This window comes from Phoenix dactylifera, chromosome 11 (genome assembly GCF_009389715.1).
Source record: "Phoenix dactylifera cultivar Barhee BC4 chromosome 11, palm_55x_up_171113_PBpolish2nd_filt_p, whole genome shotgun sequence".
In the NCBI taxonomy this organism is placed as follows: domain Eukaryota; kingdom Viridiplantae; phylum Streptophyta; class Magnoliopsida; order Arecales; family Arecaceae; genus Phoenix; species Phoenix dactylifera.
The window spans coordinates 190,432-211,611 of NC_052402.1; the positions used below are offsets into that span (position 1 = coordinate 190,432).

Below are 21,180 nucleotides of genomic sequence, written 5' to 3' on the forward strand. Positions count from 1 at the left end.
AATTTGATGGAGTGTCAAGCCATGTGCAAAAAACACACTATCTAAAGTATCAAACGAATAAATTTGCTCACCCTACTAGATCAGCTGCAAGAACAGATCTCAACAGCTCTGAACGAGATGGTAGGGTCCTGTGAATTTCTGAAGATGGGAATGGTGTGTGAAGAAACCAACCAACTTTCATGTTGCTGTTGTACTCCTTGAGGTATTTAGGAAGGAACATTAAATGGTAATCATGGCACCAAACAACATCCCCCTCTTGATAGTGCTGGTTCACAACATCAGCAAACATCTGGTTTGCCCTTTTGTATGCATCAAACTGGGACTGGAAGCTGCGAGTTGTTGCAAGCCGATCTTCTTGTGGAAGCCCGAGGTAGTGAAAGAGTGGCCACAAGACATTGTTGCAGTAGCCATTATAGTACTGATGTACTATCTCTTCATCAAGAAATACTGGAATGCATCTCTGTTTCAAACAAAATAAAAGCATTCCAGAAGGCATTTCAAAAGGCAAAAGCATACACTGACAAAAAAATTCCTAAGAAGTCTACCAGGCAACGCTATTTTATCAAGCTATGAAATAGAGACGCCTCCAGAGATAAATAAATAAATACAATTTAAAGGACCTTCTCAGCCAAAGCCTTTGTAAGTGCCCTCTGTCCCACTTCATCTGGCACATTTACACCAGCCCATCCAATCCATTTAGCATCAACATCTTTCACACCTGCGATAATAAAGAAATTAACAAGCATAAGCATTCTTTTTTTCCTCGCCAACATTCATCTTTCTATCCAGAATACCGAGTTACAATTGAGACATTCTTGTTCCTGTCATGCATGAATTCTACATATATCATGGACTACTTCTCTGTCATGGAATCTTAAGTATAATCTCAAAAATTGAAAACAACTTACATACTCCACTCCATGTATAAACCATTTTATGACTAGCAATGATCAATAAAAAAAACATGGACAGGTATGAACTTAACCTTCAGAGGAAGCCACTTACCAAGAAGAGCACTGACCAGCCCACCAGCACTGATCTCCAGCGCCCATGAGTCCTCGCCCTGCCTGACCGCCGAGACCGGCAGCCTATTAGCCACAACCAGCAGCCTCTGCTTCATCGCCTTCCCATTAGACCTCTTGCACCGATTCCCCGACATCTTGCCGGCCGTCAGGCCTGCCTCCCCATTGGGGATGGTGCGGCATTCGCAATTCAGCCCCCTGGCACCCCTGGCCTCCCTCTCCGACACTCCAGGCTCCCTCCCGCAGCTCCCTCCATCATCATCATCATCATCGCCACCGCCGCCATGACTGCTGCCGCCATCGTTCTGTTGGAAGGCCCGGTTGGACTTCCTCTGCTCCCGCTCCCGCAGCAGCCGCTCGACCCTGGTCGGGTTGCGGCTGTTGTACTTGTTCCCCGGCATGTGCTCGGCCGGCGGCCTGGAGGCCAGTTTCATACACCGGCTTAACTACCGCCGGCGCCGCTCTCCCGCATTCGAACAGCGCCCCGGACCATCAGCTGGCTGGCACGCCACAAAGAATAAAAACAAATCACCAAGAAAACAACAAAATCCAAGAAGAAGAGGAATAAGAAGAAGGCATCGTCTCCAACTGAGCCTGGGTTAAAGAAAGGTGCGCTTTCGTGCTCTCATCACTCTCAGTCCTCGCCGTAGTGGTGCTACAGTTATTACCAAGATCTCTTTTGGACTCTACTGAAGGAGCAAGCAACTCGTTCTTGCGTGGGCCTCATAAAAAAAAAGAAACGAGAGGAAGAAAGACTAAATAGAGGGTAGAGGGAGAGGCCAGTGGGGTGGGGGGTGGGGGGCCGGGAGGGACAGGCGCCGGTGGTCCCTCTCTTTCTTTGTTATTTTTGTTGTTTATCACACAAATCAATGGCGATTCGCAGATCGAACCAAGAACCCAAATCATCCCCCCACCAACGACATTATAAAAATGTGCATAAAAAATATGATGACGCGAGAAAGCAGCGGCAAAAAAAACAAAGAAAGTGGCGGCGCCTCCCACCGGCATCGAAAAAATTACTGCAAGAAACGCGGTAAAAGGGAAAAGTAGAACCAGAAACCAAGATTAGGGCTTGAATAAGAAGCCTCGGAAAGAAAGGGAGAAAGAAAGAACGAAAGAACGAAAGAAAGAAAGAAAGCGGATCACCTGGATTTGGATCGCGATACGTCGTGGTGGGGACGGAGTGGGAGGGTCTATTCCGGGAGGGTTTGGACGCGGGTTTTAGGGGGATAAAGAGACGGAAGTAGAGGATGAGAAAGAGAGGATAGAGAGGGGGCTGGGATAGCACCGCCGATCGCTATCCGTCCAGCGGAGCGGCGATAGCGAGACCCGAGGATCTCCATCCACCCCGAGTCCTTCGTATAACTCAGCGACGCATGCAGAAGCCCGCCACGCGCCGATTATAATACATGAATGTAAATAACCGCCACTATCTAACTTCTTAGGGGCTGTATATAATAATAAAAATAACATTCATTATTTTCTCCTTGCGCTGTTCTTCTAAGCAAAATAATATTTTTCAAAAATTTATTCTTTTATCGATTTTTCTTCCAAAGATAAATTATCATATTCAGAACCATGTTCTTACATTGGGCGATACTGATGGAACCCATAGCAGCCCTTGCAATTGTTACATCGTTTAAACGATTTTGTTAGTGTCCATCATGATGGGATAACACCAATATAATTTGGATTATAGGATATGGTATCGAAGGTGGGATATGATGGTTACCTGGTATAGGTGGGAGAATGGTATAAAGGTGCCAATAATGATTGATTATTAGCTGTACTCCAAACATTAAACGGCCCGAAATGGAACAAGGGATATACGTTTGGAAAACAGGGGAGAGGAGCCGTAAGAGGCAAAAGTTGTAGGATAGAGACCGGATTCTCTCTCTCTCTCTCTCTCATACATTGTCCTTCAAAGTTAAAAAATAAAATACACCGTAAAAAATTCTCTAGTCTTTTGCACTGTACTTCAAAGTCAAAAAAACAAAATACACGGCAGAAGTAAAAAAATAGATATAAAGTGGATCCAAAAAATCTCTCTAAAATTATAAACGATAAAAAAAGGGCCTAATTAGAAGTTTTGTTTGCAGTCTGCAAGACGCCATTCTCGTCTGTGGATATTAGAGTCGGCTAGCAGGGGAATGGGTTCGCGGGGACCCACCACCCACTTAACCCAGGGGCGTCGGGGGAACAACGTGAGCTTTTGAGAGAGGCCGGCCGGGAAGCGCAATCCTGGGCCTTGCGATTCGAACGGTGAATATTTATCCCCGGCCCCCGGGACGTGACTGGAAGTCAAAGCTAATTCTATCACGTAAAATGCTTGGGGGCACGCGTGGATGCACATAAAAGAACTCTCTGGACCCACTTATTGCATGATTTAATATCGGGTCACCTTCTCATCATCTCTCTCCTCCTTCTCCTCCACTTTTTTTTCTTCTTCCTCCTCCCTTTTTTTAAAACGGCATTTCATATAACTCTAACTTAAGTACATCCAACCATATCAAAAGAAAGTAAAAAGTATAAAGTAAGAGAAATATCTCCTACAGATATCCATGTGCTCTCTCCGGAGTGCCGGGCAACAAATGAAGCAACCTAGTCTGTTGCACTGTTCGCCTCCCGAAAGACATGTAAAATCTGAAAATCGCTCGGCTTCTGAGCCAGTCTCCAAATCTCACGGATGAGAGGATGACCATCACCGTATCTGTCCACTCTTCGAATCCAATCGATCACCACAGAAGAGTCTCCCTCAAGGCATATATGCTCAGCACGAAGTACCCGCCTCGCATGGGATATCCCCTTCCAGGCTGCCCGCAGCTCCGCCCCGACTGCAGTAAGTTCCGGCGTGCGACGGCCACCAGCTGCTATCAACCTATCCAGATGGTCTCTGATGACAAAGTCAATTCCTTCTGACACCCCATCCACCGACATACTACCATCGAAGTTCACTTTGAGATGACCAAGGGATGGGGGTACCCAAGAAACTAGGGTGAACCTGGGTGATGTGACAGCGAAAAGAATATTCCAGGTATCCCTGGCCATCTCAGAAGAGAACCTAATGGCAGTTGTAGTAACCTCCCTCGCATGAAGCATGGCTCTGTCCACTACCATCCGCGGGGGTAACCGCTTGCCCTCAAAGAGGCCAGCATTCCTGTCCAACCAAATAGAATGAGCCAAATATGCCCACCGAATCCCGGCCTCAACAGTGCTGGGCCTCCGCATGAAGACTCCCAGGCAATGAATCAAATCCTGTGACGACTCGACTGAATGGGGCAACAAAGAAGGTGATCGGCTCCAAATCCCTCTAGCTCTGGGATACTGCAGAATAAAATGATCAATTGTTTCCTCGGTCTCCGTACACTCCTTACAACACTGAGTAATCCTCACCTCTCGTCGTACTAGCAAGCTCTTCGTCGGTAGGCAGTCCCATTCCACCTTCCAGATAAAGAATGTCATATGCGGGTGAATCCGCATCCTTCAAATCCATCCTCACTCTATCCGCTGGGCTGGTTCTCGGCTCAACAACATGTAAATATCTCTGGCTCGCACCTGTGATCGCCCTATCGACATCCAGACTAGTCTATCCGGTCCCTCTCGGGCAAAGACAGTTAGGATCAGGATCATCTCTGTCAACTGCTTCCCAAAACTTTCCAATCATCTCTACTGCACGGAAGTTACACTAACCTTTTTTTTTCTTTTTTTTTCTGACACGTGGCATAAAAAAAGCTTTTGGTGAACATATAAAGACTGTCTCGTCCAACCATTTGATCCTTACAGCATCAGCGGTCCAATCAAAAAAAGCGATGCATGAAAATGCGAGGATGTATACATCTTCCGTACAAACATGCATTTCTCAATCATACCCCTGATCGGACACTGTATCAGATCATCAAATAGTAGATGATCATCCGGCCCAGCATTTTCTCGGCCGAGAATACCATCATTTCCTAACAAAAAAGAAAAAAATAATACCGTCATTCAATGCTTCGGCAGTGCAAGGACACGAGATGCTCGTGGCAATTGTTGTTGAGATGTTTTAGATGGTTGGGACCGGTTTCAATCTTGGGCTTTTTGTATATAGTTTTTTTTGCTGGTGGTATAGCTGATTGTGCCCATGCAAGAATAGTATAAATAGCAAATATATGTGTTGCTGAAAACTGGATCCGGAGGCGACCACTGGCTAAGAAGAAGGAGCTCCGATGGGTGGTACGTCGGCAGGCTGCATTCTTCGGAGAACCTGCAAGAAGCCGGTGACCGGAGTTTCCGACGCCAGCCCTCCGATGCTTAAGTCAGAGAGGGCTTTTGTGGAGAAAGAGAGAGTTTGTATATACAAGTCAAAAGTTGGAAGTCAAGAAAATCCCCCCTTGAGAGAAAGAAGTTCCTCTTTTTATAGGAGGGGTGCCAGGGTTATCTGTGATGTGATTGGACAAATTAATGGGTTACCGTCATGATTGGGCGTGATCGTGTGAATTAATGAGTTGCCGTGAGTGACTGGATAAGATTGAGTGAGATTGAGTCCAGGTGGCGGAGGTATGACCCGTTTCCATCATAGAAGGAGATGTCGTACAACCAGAGCTTGCTTGTGGCGCGTAGTGCAGTCTATTCTTGGGAACGATGAGGCGTTGACAGTCGTAGCAGGGTATGGTCCCTGGTTGATATGTCGTGGCATGCCCGGCAAATAAAGCATGGTGCGATGAAGCTGCTGTAGGGCATGGCCGTAGCATGTGGACGACAAGGTCGGTCTGCGGAGCTCGGCAGCCTTCTGTGTTTGGCCTTCTATGCTCGGCATCCTTCTATGCTCGGCCTGCGGAGCTCGGCAGCCTTCTGAGCTCATGCATGCTGAGGTCGTGCATGTCGAGATAATGCTTGCCGGGATCGTGCATGTCGAGATCATGCTTGCCGGGGCCGTGCATGTCATCGGAATCGGGTGCTCTGATTGTATTTGTAGGGTGGTCCATTTTTCTCCCCAACAATATATATAAAAAGAAATTCTTGGATATCTTAAGCCTCCTTAAGAGACTGACAATAACACGAGATTCTTGCTGCTTTATCATCAGAAAACAGATTTAGTTTTGGAAACAGAAGACCTTTGTAGATATGCTTGAGAAATTGTTCCTTGGATACGGCATGGTTTAGAGTAAAAAAATGAATATTTACATTTAAAGAAAACATTATTGTTTTATAGATAATGCAATAATTCGTGTTTAATTTGAGTTGAATAATACAAATTTTATTCGCTCTATATGAATTTCTCTAAAGGAGAAAACAGTTTAAAGTAGTAAACAGATAAATAAATTGTGAAACAGGAAAGATCTGTATACAGCGTGGTTAAGTTATTCTAAAATATTATTATCAATTTTGGTAAACCATTCAAAAATCAAAATTATAAAGACAGGGTAGGGAATAAATTTGGAAGTTGCTGTACTGAAATGTAGAAATAAGTATGTCGAAATAAGTGTGTGTACTATATGTGTGTGTGTGTGTGTGTGAAGGATGGAGGCACTTGCAGATTTGATGAGATCAAGCAATGGATCAGAAAAGAATGAAATCGGCATTATAACAATAGAATGATCACAGTCAAACCCAATCATGAATTAATAGAAGCACTCTTGTTTACTCCAACCGTGTCACAAATCATCACTCAATTGCTAAGTAGGTCGCAATTGATCCAACTCTACATGCTGCATAATTATGTTAAATCAACTCAAATAATATTTTGAGGATAATGTGTTATCGCTACTAAGTTCGCTGGCCACACTTGCAGAGACAAAGTCTTCCCCTTGTATCACATGAGTGAACACTTGCTCTCGCTGCCCAATCCATGACAAAAAGGTGTTGTAGAATTTGAACTCCTTTCCATGCCAAAATACTGAAATAGTGATGAAAAGGGGGAGTAAGATGATCTAAAAGTGACCACAAAAGAAACAAACGCTCTCCTTCCATTATCAATGCTCTTCACGATAAGAAATATTTATTGGCGTCTACCATGTCGAAGATAAGGATGCGGGCAAGTATCTTCTTTCCAAGTGTGCTTCTTATCCCCTCATTGCCATGCGTAAGCCTTAAAGATTAAGATCGAGCGTGAGAGAAAGAGATGCTTAGTTGATTAGGACACAGATCCATATTGAAGGAAGTGAGATGGAAGATGAGAAGAAAAAGCTGGGAATTTGATACCGAACGAAAACGGCAGCATGCATGCATGATTATATATTCCTTTCTTCTTACTGTTTCGAAGTAGTGGATCATGACCTTCCACATCCCTTCGAACCATCCCATTTCTTTTCTTTTTTAGTACGTAGAAGTAATTTTTGGGAGCTTTTTTTGATCATACGTAGAGGTCTATGGAAGATGTATACACACAACGAAGCTGTAAATTTTCCCACAGTAAAGATTCTAAAAGATTTCATCTATTGCTTTGTGTCATGGATGGTCCTTGTGCTCACTTTTCTTTTCTTTTTTTTTTGATGAAAGGGAGGTCAAAATAAGCACCCATCATTTATTAGAAATCAGAAACAATGTACATCAGCTGTGAACAGTAGGTGAGAGTTACAGCGATACTGAAAGAGCCTTAATCTCCCATTAGTTGAAAGGTGGGAAACGTCGATGTCACTTTACAGCTCAGAGGAAGCATGTAAACAAAGAAAATCTGATTACTGATTAACCTCGAAAGTAACACATCCGGAAAATATGACTCGCTTAAGCTAAATTAGGACATGAAAGTTCTTTGATTGTGGGTCACACAAGACCTAACAATGCATTTGAAAGTCAAAGCAAGCACTACAAGAGCAAATCAGAAATTACTGGTTGGACTAGATCCTTGTATTGCTGTTACACATAAAAAAAAAAAGAGAAAAGAAAAATTACTATTACACTCGTTGCTTTATGGTTGAACTGATCGGTAGTGGACATGGTCCAACTAATAATTTTTTGGAGCAAACATGGTTATTGGCATATCTTTCCGCTAGCAATATATTTTTGTGAATGCATGTGTTCCTTACACATGTAAACTATTTTAGAAAACTGTCAAACTTCAATAAAATATTTCAAGTACATGGCTCATGCCTACTTTTCCCAAGGAAAACTGTTACAAGATTCACGTTACTCTGTTTATATGACTTGAGCAATACATAGTGTGACCGCCTGACTCAATCTACATCTCTGGCTCCTGACAATTAAGGTGACGGGAGGTCTAAATTTTTTATAACGAGGAATTGATATGTCTACAGTGTCAACGTGTTGAAAAAATATTTTTAGGGGAAAAGTGTAAGAACATTGATTATACTAATAATATTGGCTGGAGAGGTATTAAAATTAAAAAGGTTTAGACTTAATGGGAGGTTTGCAAGAAGGACAGGAACATGCTAACTCTTATAATCAAATTACCAATGAAACTGGCGCACATCTCAAAGTTGTACGTTCAATAATTATAATAGGGAACTCTTGCTTCTGTCAAAAATAGAGGGGATCCCCTCTAGTTCAAGGTTGAATTGGAGAATTGGGCAGGTCCAATTCTAAATTACTCACAATCTGTGCATTACAAAACCATCACTAATTAATTGAGCGGTTCCTTGATGCATGGATGCTAGCTTTTAGTTCGTTCATTGGCCATACCACAATATATAAGCAGCAGGTGATTTAAAATTGAAGCTCTCCAATTTAACCTTGAATTGGAAAGGATCTGAACTTGATGATCACTAGTTTAAGGAGGCAAAAAAGTGCTCCATACATCGATAAACTATGTGGAAAAGCTAAAGATGACTATTTTTCTTGCAGGCGATCTTTATATTTCCTTAGCACATTTGTTGCATCATCATACTCAAATTCTAGACCATGCCAAGAGGTTCCTCTCAGACGACAATCATCACTGCACTATATGGATTGCATGGTTAAGCGTTGGTACTAATTTACTTTGAAAGAGTTAGAAACGATGGATATATATATCTTCCTCTTGGCTTTTGCCAACTAGAACCCTTTTTTTTTCAATCATACATTTTTTGACTTATCTAGCTCACAGCTAATATTGCATACATATTTGTGTACGAGAACTACTACGTAAGGGTATCTTCATGATATTCCTTTTATATGATGTTGACTGCTTTTAACCACGGGCCCTCTTTTTTTGACCTGCTCTGGCTAGCATCTTAGCTAGCATCCAAGGCCTGTTGCTAACCTCTAAGATGCTCTACAGCTGTATTGAGGGCCCTTGAAATTTTAATGCCATTCGAGTGCTTTAACAATCATGTTAACTAGAGAAGGACATCAACATCTTTGCTATGTCCAATTATGGAGCTTGGATCCCTTTCAATTGAGGGTTGAAGTGGAGGTCCAATGTACAAATCACAGTTGTCAATATATTCCACGATAATTGTAAATGATGAGTAGTCCAGTGTGATACGTGGAATAATGTGTTGTATGAAACCATGCGAAACCACTTAAGAGCAACTATCATGCAATATACATATGATCATGATAATTAGGATGCTCCTAACTCCCAAACATAACTCTTCTAGACTACTATGGCACCACTTTTGCCCAACATTGCACATTGGTGGAGTTATAACAACAACGATAGTTTAGCAACACCTTGGGAGATGCACTATGAAGCTTATTTAGCTATCACGTTCGGTTCGATCTACATTCTGCTAGATCTAATCTTCTCTGATATTGCTTCGGAAGGGGATCCTGAGGAATTTTTTTTCTTCTTTGAAACCTAACAGTAGTGAATATTTTTTTTCTCCATGTTTGTACTTGTTGGTTTGCGGCTGGACTAATCCACCATTGAGCTAGTAGATCTGATCCAACTAATACCCCCCTCGCCCGTGTCAGATTCTCACATGTTGCTAGTGTTATGAAGGTGCCTTTCCAGTTTCAAATATTAGAAGCCTTTCCTTGGTAGCTAAGTTAATACGAACGTGGTTAGACTCCCATGGTATTTGTATTATCCTGTAAGCAAGAGGCTTTAAGGATTTCCTTGTAGAATTTTATTTACAAAAAAAGATGCAAAGTTGAAGCTTTAGTGCTGTCTGCTGTGTCAAGAAGGCTCTGATGCCCCAAGGCTTTATCCCATAAATACGTTGCAAAAAGGTTCTGGGTCAGAATATCTAGGTGCTTTCTTGATTAATTGCCTTAGTAAAAGCTTCAGCTTTGTCCCCTCAAATAGATTATTAAACATCAATATGCGATATAAATTGAAAATCATGCCAAAGATTTTTTGTTATATATTTGATTTGGATTCGCTTAATATCATAATGCTAGGCTTTTTTTGAGCATGATTATAGTGCTAGGATTTACATAATGCTAACCACATATAAGTAACAAGGTTTCAAGAGATGTTGATTGCAAGGCAACTTTGAGGGGCAATAGAATAATTAGCCTTTTGATGCAATCGTCTCCAATTTCTGTAGTGGACTGGGAATGCTTTATTTTGCAGCCATCGATCGGGCGCACTTGTATTAATTCAACTCTTTGACTAGTACATGAATATATCTTTCATCAAAAAGGAAAAAAGACTACTAGATAAACATATATATACTAATTGGATGCGTGACACTTAGCATTTGCCTTTCCACTAAAAGGGGAATACATGTTTTGGAATTGCCGTGCTCGCTCCAAATGTCTCAGCTTTTCTCAAAATCCTCCGCCTTCTTATTTTTTTTTTTTTTTTTTTTTTTTGCTAAAGAAAAGGGGTAGGGGGGAGGAAGGGACAAGCCCACCCCCGCGTAGCAGCCCCCAACTGGGCCCCCGCCCCGCCAGGAGAATGTTCGATGCGGGCAGAAATGGCCGTGTGTTGAGCACCCCGACCGATTTTACTCATACCCTCCCCACCCGTGGGCCCGGCTCAGCTACTCCTCTGAGCTCTGGCTCGAGTCTCACGTGTGAGTACGTCACACCCGGCACCACCTCGGCTACTAGCGGTTCAAGAGCGGTCCTACACCACAAGTCCAAGCAGTGGCCAAAGTAGTAAGCTCCGGTCCACAATTTAATCGTCGCCGCAGCGATTCGAACTTGGGACCTTGTGGTTAGAATTGCTGCCCAGTACCACTAGGCTACCACCTTGGTGGCCCGCCTTCTTATTTTTGGTAAAGAAACATTGCGCTGTAACAATTGGGGACTGTGAGTCCATGATGCATCCTATCATAATGAGAGCTTTCATAATTTTTTACATTGTTCATCGCAAAAATAAAGTTTCACATTATGGCATTTTCCTATGTTTGTCGAAGTATGAAGGAATAACAAGCAAGCAAATGAGAGAGCAGGAGAATGTCCGACTGTAGTAACTAGTAAGGAAGAAGTACAGGAGGCCTTCTCTCTCTCTCTCACTCTCAAAAAAAAAAAAGGTACAGGGGTAAATTATCAGCCACCAGCTAGGCTAGCATGAAAGCCACACAACCAACAAAACATGCTTTGACATGTCGCCCATGGGAGTCCAATCATCCACCATTCCACCCAATTACTCCTCGTCCTCTTTTAACTCCAACCCAAAGTTGGCAGCCTCAGTGCAGCTGTGCAGGTAGTCCTGAAAGCTCCTCCCATGTCTCATGGCTCATTGTTTACTTGATCCCAATCACCTGCATGCAGCTGCACACTGGCACGTGGCATGCACACACGCGCGCGCGCGCGCGAAGGGACACAGGCTTTCCATTCGTGCATCATATATACTGTTGTGGTTCAAATTTGGCCTAAGGGTGACCATGCCGGAGGAGTCGAGAAAGCTGCCGGAATGTCGAGGAAGAAGGCGAGCCACCTCCCGCGCGACGGTGTACCTGCACGAAGCCTCACCGGTGGTTCCGGTGAGGGCCATCCGACGATCAAGTTAGAAAAGTGGATTTAGGATGGATTTCCCAAAAGTCCCCACAGGCGTTACGTGATGGGATTATTTATAGCCTCTGTAGAGGTGCTCAGGTGGCGGAGGTATGACTTGTTCTCATCATGAGATGGAATAGCTTTAAGCCAGATGGTACGTAGCTAGGGCTTGCTTGTGGCACGTAGTGCAGTCCGTTCTTGTGAATGGTAAGGCGTTGACAGTCGTAGTAGGGAATGGCTGGAGTAGCATGGCGTTGTCCTTCATTGTCGTTGGCCAGCAGGTAAAGCATGGCGCGGAGGTGCTGCGATGTACAGCCACATAGGTGGGCGTGAGCACACTCGTAAATGCGGCTGTGGGTGAGGCCGAGCTTGTTGAAAGGTCGCATCATATACTTGGCGAGGTCGACTTGATGAGCGTTGAGGCTGGCTCAGCATCCCCAATCCCAATATGTGCTCGATAGAGTGCCCCGAGCTCGAGGGTCGAGGCACGTTATTGGATAAAGCACCTCGAGCTCGGTTGGTGTGCGTCGGTGAATATAGAGGTACCCTGAGTTCGGCCGGGGCGCGTTGTCTATAAAGAGTACTGGAGCAGCTCGGTGGAGAGTAAGGTACTATCCGCTTTGGGGGAGCATGCACGTGCTTAATATTGTGCGCGGCTTGTGCACGGCAATTTTCTCCTCACAGCTTCGTCCCACGAGGGGCGCTTTGCTATGAGCATCAGAGAAGGTCGGCGTATGCTGTAGCAGCGGAGAGACCCGTCCAAGGTTGACTGAGCCCTGGATAAAGTTCGAGCTCGAAGTGACTCTTAACAAGACCGAGGCCTAGCTCAACCATCGTCGGAGTTTATTTTAGCTAAAATTGGGTGGCCATACTGTAGCGAGCTGGATGATTCATTTTGGCCCTATCATATACGATTTAGGTCATAGCTTATACATGCATAATCCGATATCCTATCATCTATTATGTGGGACAACTGCATCGATTCCCATAAGATTGCTGGATGCTTCAGCATGCAATATAAGGTGGTGTGCACTATGGCTATCTGCACTTGTCGCTGGCTCCCATGGCTTGTCCACATTTTCAGATATGATAGCTAAGATTCATGACCCACCTTTGGATTCTTTTTCATGACAGACGCAGGGCATTTGCAGGTAGCGACGACCTAGCACTACAAGAGATTAGGCTTTTGCCGACTCTTTCCCACTGGCGCTAACAAAAAGCGTCGGCCAATTTTGAAGCAGGGTTGAAATTGGACGACGCTTTTGTATAGCGTCGGGTGAGATTTAAATAAGACGATGCTTTGAAGCGTCGTCGGAGGGAAAAAGGGCAAAAGCGTGCGGATCCCTCCTTTTTCCTCCCCGATCCCCTACCTCCCCCCCCCCCTCTCTCTCGCTCTCTCTCTCTCGCTCTCTCTCTCTCGCACGCGGAGAACAAACCCTGACCCATCTCTCTCTCTTGCCACCATCATCTCTCCCTCCTTACTCTCCGATCCAACTTGGCTACCCCTCTCCCCCCAAACCCCCCACCGAGCTTGAGATCCCCCTCCCCCTCCGAGCTTCGAGGACGACGGTGGCCGTGGTTCGACGAGATGAGCGGCCATGGATGCAGGCAGATGGAGGCTAGGTTCGTAAGTTTTAAGGCCTCCGTCCATCTCGTAAGTTTCATCTCCCCCTCACCTCTCCATCCACCTTTGCAGCCCCATCTCCCTCCAAGAACTCCTCCTCTCACCCTCCCCTCATCGGAGGCCCAGGCTGCGGCACGTGGCAGAGGAGAAATTGGATCAGGCTCCGAGGAACGTTCAAAGGGCTCGGAGACGGCTGGAGAAGGAGATCGTGAGAGAGGAGTATGTTCTGATGTTTTTTTTTTAGTTCTTTTTGGCATCCAAAGTTTCATTTTAATTGTTAATGGTTTTTTGTTTTTCATTTTCTTGATTGTGAAGCCCTGCAGATCGGCGCATCTGAGGATGATGAAGGTAGCCAAGGAAGCTGGTGCTCTGCTCTCCTACAACCCCAATCTCTGGCTGCCCCTTTGGCCGTCGCCCATGGAGGCTAGAGAACAGATCATGAGCATCTGGGACGCCAAGCTGGAGTTCCTGACTGGCGAGGCCTCCGTGGAAGATGAGGTTGCCATGAAGCTCTGGCGGCCCACCCTGAAGCTTCTCCTGGTCACCATCGGGGACAAGGGATGCAACTACTACACCAAGGTATTTGCAACTCTCAGTAATTAGAATCAGGCTGGCTCTTCAATCGTGGGTTTTGCTGGATCGATCTTGATTTGATTTGTAGGATTTCCATAAAACGGTCGGATCCTTTGTCGTCAAACCTTTGGGGACACCAAGACCTCCGAAGACCTTTGGCGGTCCACCCTGAAGCTTAAGCCAACAACCATCGGGGACACCAAGGCCTCCGATAGAAAATAATTTTTTTAAAAAAATTAAGGCTAACGCCGACGCTTATAAGCGTCGGCTTCGAGGTTTTTAGCGACGCTTCTAAGCGTCGCTACAAATCGACCTTTTACAATGCTTTTCAAAAGCGTCGGGAAAAACTTTTTCCACTCGGGTATCGCCGACGCTTCAGCGACACTTTGTGTAGCGTCGGTCGGATCTTAACTGACGCTTATAAATGTCGGTAAAAGATGCAAAAAGCGCTAGAAAAGACCATTTTTTGTAATGTAGGCCTGGTCCATAGTTTTGGCACTACGATGGTGCCACGCTCTGTGTGCATAAATTACTATTGTTAGGGCTTAAGGCGCAAAGTTGGTATTAGATTCTCCCTTTGGACGACACCCATGCAAGCCTGTAACTTTACTATCGTCATGCATGTATAAATAAATAGTAGGAACATAGCCGTGTCATTCTCTATCATATATAGTGCATACAAAATTACAAAATGCTTCTATTATGTGACGAAGATGCCACTGTTGCATTTGATGGAATCCCACTCAACTTTCTTTGTTTTTTTTAATAAAGGCTGTGGGTCTGTGCCGCTGTTCGTAGCAGGAAAAAGCTCGACCCTTCAGATGGAATATGTAAAACGTTTAATAATGTTTGGACCTGCAAAGAAAGAGTTTTAGCCAAAGCGTAAAGTGGTACGTACGTAGGTGCAGATGACGTCGTCAGTGGGGCCGTGTGGCCTATGGCAAAGCGGTGGTCCAAATTTCGGCAGGTACAAATGGGTAATGCTGCCGCCATCGAGCTTAGAATCCAAAATGTTTCGGTAGGAGACAAGCGTGCTCGTCACCGGCCGTGTTTGGTGGAGTGTTTCGGAGAACACCTGTGCGTTGAGGGGAGAATCTGACATCCCGAACACATTAATTGTATAGCCGTCCTCGTTGAATCTGCTCTGGATTTTGAAAACTCGTTCTGTGCTCCGTATGAAAATTTAATTTTTTTTTATTTTTTAAAAAAATAAATATTCTATTTTTATATTCTTGTCAGCCTTCTTTTTTTATTCAGATGAAGTGGCAGAAATGTTTTTTAGAAGAAAAAATAATTACTAATCCTTTTTTTTTTTTTTGACAAAACACTAATTTTTAATTCTGTTGGCAGGACCGGTCTAGTTATATTTCAATATTTCATTATGAGACGAAAATGCTTCCGCCCCTATTAATTTTTTATTTCCACCGAAGAAGAGGAAGAAAAAAGAGGTTGATCGAAACAGCCAGCTGTGGCCACGGCCTGGCCGCCTCCCGAGCCCCCTCCCACGGCCGCCACGGCCCTGCGTCCCCGAGAATGCCCCCGCCCCCACGGTGGGGAGGTGCCAAAAAAGAGGAAGAAGAAGGGGCGCCCTCTCTCGGCCGGCGACGGCCGCAGCCCGGCCCCCTCCCACGTCCCCTGCGGCTGCCGCCCACCTCACAAGAGGAGAAGTGTTCTCTGCTGGCCGGCCGCAGCCACCGCCGGCTGCGTCCAGCCGCCTTTCGGGCCCCCTCCCGCGGCCCTATTCTGTGACCGCCTCTTCTTTCCTTCCGGCGTCGTCGGCCTCGCGGGAGGAGAAGAAAACAGAAGAAAGAAGAAAGAAGGAGAAGGGAAGAAGAGAAGAAAAAAGAAACGAAAAAGAGAAAAAAAAAGAAAAGGAAAGAAAAAAATAAAGCTGTTGCGTTGGGCTTCCTCCTGCGGCCGCCACGGCCCGGCCCCCTTCTGCCCCCACTGGCCCGTGAAAATAAAAAAAAGGAAAAAATAAATAAATGCATATATATATATGAATGAACAAATAAATAAATAATTAAGATAATAAATAAATATATTTCAATGAAATAAAATAATAAATAAATAAATTAATAAATAAAAATAATGAGTAAATGGTAAATAGTCTGATCTTTATAATATTGATAGATACAGTGGATTTGTCACCATTATAATTAGTTAAGTAAACTTATAATTCAATTCATATAGCATGTACCTAATTGAGTTCCAATTTTACTTAACTAATTGCAATGATGATAAATTCACTGTACCTATTAATATCATAAAGATTAGATTACTTGCCACTCACTCATTATTTATTTATTTATTTATTATCTTATTTATTTATTTATTTATTCATTCATTCATATATATATATATATTTTTATTTATTTTTTTTTCTATTTTCTCCTCATGTGAGGCCAGCGGCGCCAGAAGAGGGCCAGCCGTGGCCGACCGCGGCCGTAGTGGCTTTATTTATTTATTTTATCACAACATTTTTATTTATTATCTTATTCATTTATTTTATTTATTCGTTCATATATATATATATATATATTTCCTTTTTTTTCTTTTCTTTTCTTCTTCTTTTTTCTTTTCTTTTATTTTTTCTTCTTTCTTCTTCTTTTTTCTCCTCCCACGAGGCCAGCGACGCCAGAAGGAAAGAAGAGGCGGCAACAGAATAGGGCCGCGGCTGGCCAGCGGAGAACTCTTCTCCTCCCACGAGGCCGGCGGTGCCGGAAAGGGGCTGGGCCGAGGCAGCCACCGGCCACGAGACGCGGAAGGGCGCCCTCTTCTTCTTTAGCACCTCCCCACCGTGGGGGTAGCCGCATTCCCAGCGGCTGCAGCAGGGGGCTCGAGAGGGGTTCGGGCTATGGTCGGTGGCGGCCGCAGCTGGCCGTTGCGACCGACCCCTCTTTTCTTCCTCTTCTTCGGTGGGAATGGGAGATCAGTAAGGGTGGGGGTATTTTCAGTATTTTTTAAAAAATAATAGGCTCCCAAGGATCATGAATTAAACTTAGTGAAGTTGTTGGACTGAAGATTTTAGTTATGATGACTTTTTGTTATACAGAATTTTTTTTTGAAGGTGAGGCATTAATTACCCTTTTTTAGAAAATATTTTTTTAGATGAGTGAGAAAAAATAGGGTGCAGCAGACGATGATCTATGGAAGAGACCCAAACAGCTAAACAAGAAGGAGAGATTGGAAGAAAGGAAGACGACAAGGATAAGGTGAAGTGAGAAGTTCATTTTGAACCTCCCATACCTAATTGGATAGCATAATATTTCTTCCAATTTTATGTTCTAAATCCACCCGAGCCTATGGGCGGAATTTATATCGCGGGATAAAGGAATATCCTCCGCAGCATACTCTATATTGGAGATGTAAAAGGAGTGTTTGGTAGGATAAGTCGGGGATAGTGGCTGTTATCCCCCGCTTGTTCTACATCCACACACTGTTAAAGTACACCCAACAAAGTTATCTTAGAGATAGATTAAAGATCACTTTTAACTGTAAAAGCAAGAGAAATTTGAGATACCAAACAAAAGCTAGGCACTCTACTCTGGCAAATGGATTAGCTGCTAGGCCTATATGAGTAGAGATGCATCATATCAATGAATTTACATGTAGGGTCATATACCTCAAAACACATCTTAGATTACTCAGTTTTCATTAATCAATACTTAGGAGCCATAATTAACTAAGCAAGCAATAGATATTTGAGATAGATTCACACATCATGGAGCCCAACAATCTCTATTTTCATTGAGCAAAACTTAGGGGCCAAAGTTGACAAAAGGAGGATCGCGATCCCTTGATGGTACGGTCGCTTTGAGTGGAGATCCATCTCAGGACATGAGTGACGGACACGACATGAACCTGTATCTATTGATGTAGTCTTTTTCTTACGGCCCTTGGAGCTATCCATCCCTTAAAAGATCAGCCATTCTCGTCCGGACCTGTGGAAAAGATCCCGAATCAGCCGCTCCCCAAGTTGCCAAAAGGAAAAGCTGCGTCATTTGGCCCTTTTTTCCCCCTAAAGCAAAGGGGCACGCATCCACCCAAGTGACCAAACTGCAAGTGGGAGGAACGCAACCATTTCGTCCAAGGGATACAGATCATAAAAGCTTCACACATTAATATATCTTCTACCTTCTGAAAAGCATAATATTTTACTAACATAGAAATATCAATATTATTATAAAAATTATATATTTCTGGAGTAATATAATATACAAATAATATTTAGTTGTTATAGTATGATATGTTCACCTATTAATATAGTAAAATGCTATGCTATTGTAACATAATATTATAATATAATTATATTTTTTATTAACGTAGCATTAGAATATAACTATACAATGTATTTACTTTGATAATATAATATAATATAATATATGATATCATATTTTAATTTGATATTATCTTTAAATTTTTAATATTATTGTATAAGATATATCGTAAGGGTAGTTTTGCCATTTCAGAAAAAAAATCAGTTTATTCTAATAACCAAATAGAACCTGGTATAAACATTGGGTATAGCTATTCCTCGTGGCATAACTTTCACTATTCCCGTTTTCCTTACGCTGCCGCCGAGTGCTATCTTGGAGTGTTATTCCTTCCTATAGTCTTTCGGACAATATGATCTGGATTCATTAAATGATGATTGATTTGGGGGGACCATCGGGATTCTCACACCTGCTCCCTAACGTCACTGTGCATTATGGGCCACAAAAAGTGTGGGCCTGGCTGTTCCTGAGAACAGTCTGTAAGTAGCGGACCAGGTCTAGATTCTGTGCTTGGCTGGACCGCAGATCTGTCAGGGTCTGAAAAGAATAGCTACATTGCAGGGCATGTTTATATTTGTATCTATAATTCCTATGTTTTGGGTAATTAGCTGCAACTCCAACTCCAACCTTAATGAAGGCACAATCAATATGGTTCCACCATTTTTTATTCTCTCTCTCTCTTTCTCTCTCTCTCTCTCTCTTTCATGAAGGCAGGATTCTCCAGACTCCAGAGTGACGACAGTTGATGTCTTTCACAACTGCCCCCAACAGGTAGTCATGGTCGTGTCGAGACCTGATGTTGCCCCGTGGGTGCTGTGCGGTGTTTACGCGAGCACGGACCACAGGGTCAGGAGAGTCCTTTGGCAGGAGATCACCAACCTAGCCGCTCAGGGTATCCCGACGGTTGTGGTTGGTGACTTCAATTGCATCCAGAGTGAGAATGAGAAGCGGGGGGGCGCTGCCTTTACTGATAGAGTGGATAGGAGGGAGTTCCGTGATTTTGTGTCGCGGAATGGCCTGGTAGACTTAGGTTTCTCGGGACCACAGTTCACTTGGTGTAATAATCAGCATGGTAGTGCTAGGGTATGGGAGAGATTAGATAGGGCCTTAGCGTCCCCAGATTGGATCCTTCGATTTCCCACGAGTAGGGTCACTCACCTCCCTCGGATTGCCTCGGATCACTGCCCTCTGCTACTCTCTACATCATCGAGTCCCACCCACCACAGCCCCTTCCGCTTTGAGAAGGTTTGGCTGTCGTACCCCCAGTCCTGGGACATTGTCCGCGACGCGTGGCGGATCCCAGTACACGGGGATGCCATGCAGCGGGTTTCGCGCAAACTTGAGTTGACCAAGAGGCGCTTGCGCCGTTGGAACCGTGAGGTTGTGGGTAATATTTTCCGGCATTTGGAGGTGATAGAGACCTCGATCGCTGAGCTACAAAGGAAGGAAGACCTAGGGGGCGTGCTTCCGGAGGACGATATGGTTGACCTTCGGGGCCTACTTGCGACTCATCATTCGCTGCTACGGCAACACGAGGTCTTCTGGAGACAGAAATCTCGGGTGCAGTGGGTAAGCGAGGGTGACCGTAACACTAGCTTCTTTCATCGGACGACAGTCATCCGGCGACGTCGGAGCATGATCCATTCCCTGCACGATAGGTCCGGCCAGCGGGTGGAGGGTGAGCCTGCCATTCGACAGGTCTTGCTTGATTTCTTCCGCGCTAGATGGACAGAGGATGAGGGGGCCTATGATGGTCACTACCCCCTCCGGGTGGACGAGGGTATTGGAGAGGTCGAGTGCGCATCTTTGATCCGACCGGTTATGGCACAGGAGGTGCATGAGGCGGTCTGGGCCTTGGCAGCAGACAAGGCCCCGGGACCCGATGGTTTCCCCCCTTTCTTCTTCCGGCATTATTGGGGTATTATCCGACCAGCAGTGGTGGAGGCCATCCAGTGCTTCTTCACCCAGGCTGCGATGCCTGAGGATTGGAAGGCCACCTTCATCACGCTTATGCCTAAGCGTCAGGATGCGGATGAGCCTTGTCACTTTAGGCCCATTAGCCTGTGTACAACCTTATACAAGGTTGTGGCAAGGATTTTGGTGGGCAGGATGAAGCCCCTTTTACCTGGCATTATTAGTCAGGAACAGGGGGCTTTTGTAGCTGGTAGAAATATTTCTCACAATGTTATGTTAGCCCAGGAAATGATGTGGGATCTTCGGCGGGCTTCGGAGCGGCACAGCTTGATGGCAGTCAAGCTGGACATGGAGCGGGCTTACGACAGGATCAGGTGGAGTTTCCTTCAGCGGGTACTGGAGGAGCACGGCTTCCCCAGGTAGTGGATTGGATGGATTATGGGGTGTGTCCGGGGGCCAAAGTTTTCTATCTTGGTCAACGGCACTCCATCGATTTTCTTCGAGTCCACGATGGGATTACGACAGGGATGTCCCTTATCCCCTTATTTGTTTATCATCTGTGCGGATATTTTATCCCGTGCTTTGCAGGGAGCGTGTGCTAGCCGGGAGCTGGAGGCCTATGTGCCAGCACCGGGGGCCCGCCCTATATCCCATTTACTTTTTGCTGATGACTGTCTTCTCTTGGCCAGGGCACGGATTTCAGAGGCACGGGTCCTACGCAGGGTGGTGGCAGACTATTGCGTGGCGTCCGGTCAAAGAGTAAACTTCCTCAAGTCGGCTATCTTCTTCAGCCCCAGCACAGAGAGCGGCGTCAGACAGGAGATCAGAGGGATACTGCAGGTACCGGAGCAGGAGGGGACGCTGACCTACCTTGGCGTCCCTATCACGGGTCGGAGGCTACGGGTGGCCGAGTGCTTGGGCTTGGTGCAGCGGGTCCAGAGCAGGCTGGAGGGATGGAGGG

General features: G+C 44.8%; 2 protein-coding genes across 7 annotated transcripts in view; one reads left to right on the plus strand and one right to left on the minus strand.

Moving 5' to 3' along the window:
* The window catches only part of LOC103708947 (alpha,alpha-trehalose-phosphate synthase [UDP-forming] 1), a 38,720-nt gene extending 36,533 nt beyond the window's left edge, over positions 1-2,187 (minus strand). The window contains exons 1-4 of one of the 6 annotated variants that reach the window (XM_039131148.1): positions 2,169-2,187; positions 1,006-1,522; positions 621-718; positions 72-460 (exon numbers count right to left, since the gene is read on the minus strand). In XM_039131148.1, coding sequence (XP_038987076.1) covers positions 72-460; positions 621-718; positions 1,006-1,456 — 938 coding nt within the window. In that variant the 5' untranslated portion in view covers positions 1,457-1,522; positions 2,169-2,187. Of the gene's footprint in view, positions 1-71; positions 461-620; positions 719-1,005; positions 1,792-2,168 lie in introns of those variants that run through there. The other 5 variants (XM_008794067.3, XM_008794066.4, XM_039131149.1 and 2 more) reach the window with 5 other exon arrangements.
* Positions 2,188-13,782: 11,595 nt separating this feature from the next.
* LOC120112577 (fructokinase-2-like) lies at positions 13,783-14,221 on the plus strand. Its single transcript, XM_039132159.1, has 2 exons — positions 13,783-14,034; positions 14,117-14,221. Exons 1-2 carry the CDS (start codon positions 13,795-13,797, stop codon positions 14,198-14,200), a joined length of 324 nt encoding a protein of 107 aa, XP_038988087.1. The 5' UTR covers positions 13,783-13,794; the 3' UTR covers positions 14,201-14,221.
* The last annotated feature ends 6,959 nt before the right edge of the window (positions 14,222-21,180 follow it).

Excerpts from the sequence above, each read along its gene's own strand:
- LOC120112577 (XM_039132159.1), top strand. The coding sequence starts at position 13,795 with ATGATGAAGGTAGCCAAGGAAGCTGGTGCTCTGCTCTCCTACAACCCC. Across the intron at positions 14,035-14,116 it reads GATGCAACTACTACACCAAG|GATTTCCATAAAACGGTCGG; the intron begins GTATTTGCAACT and ends TTTGATTTGTAG.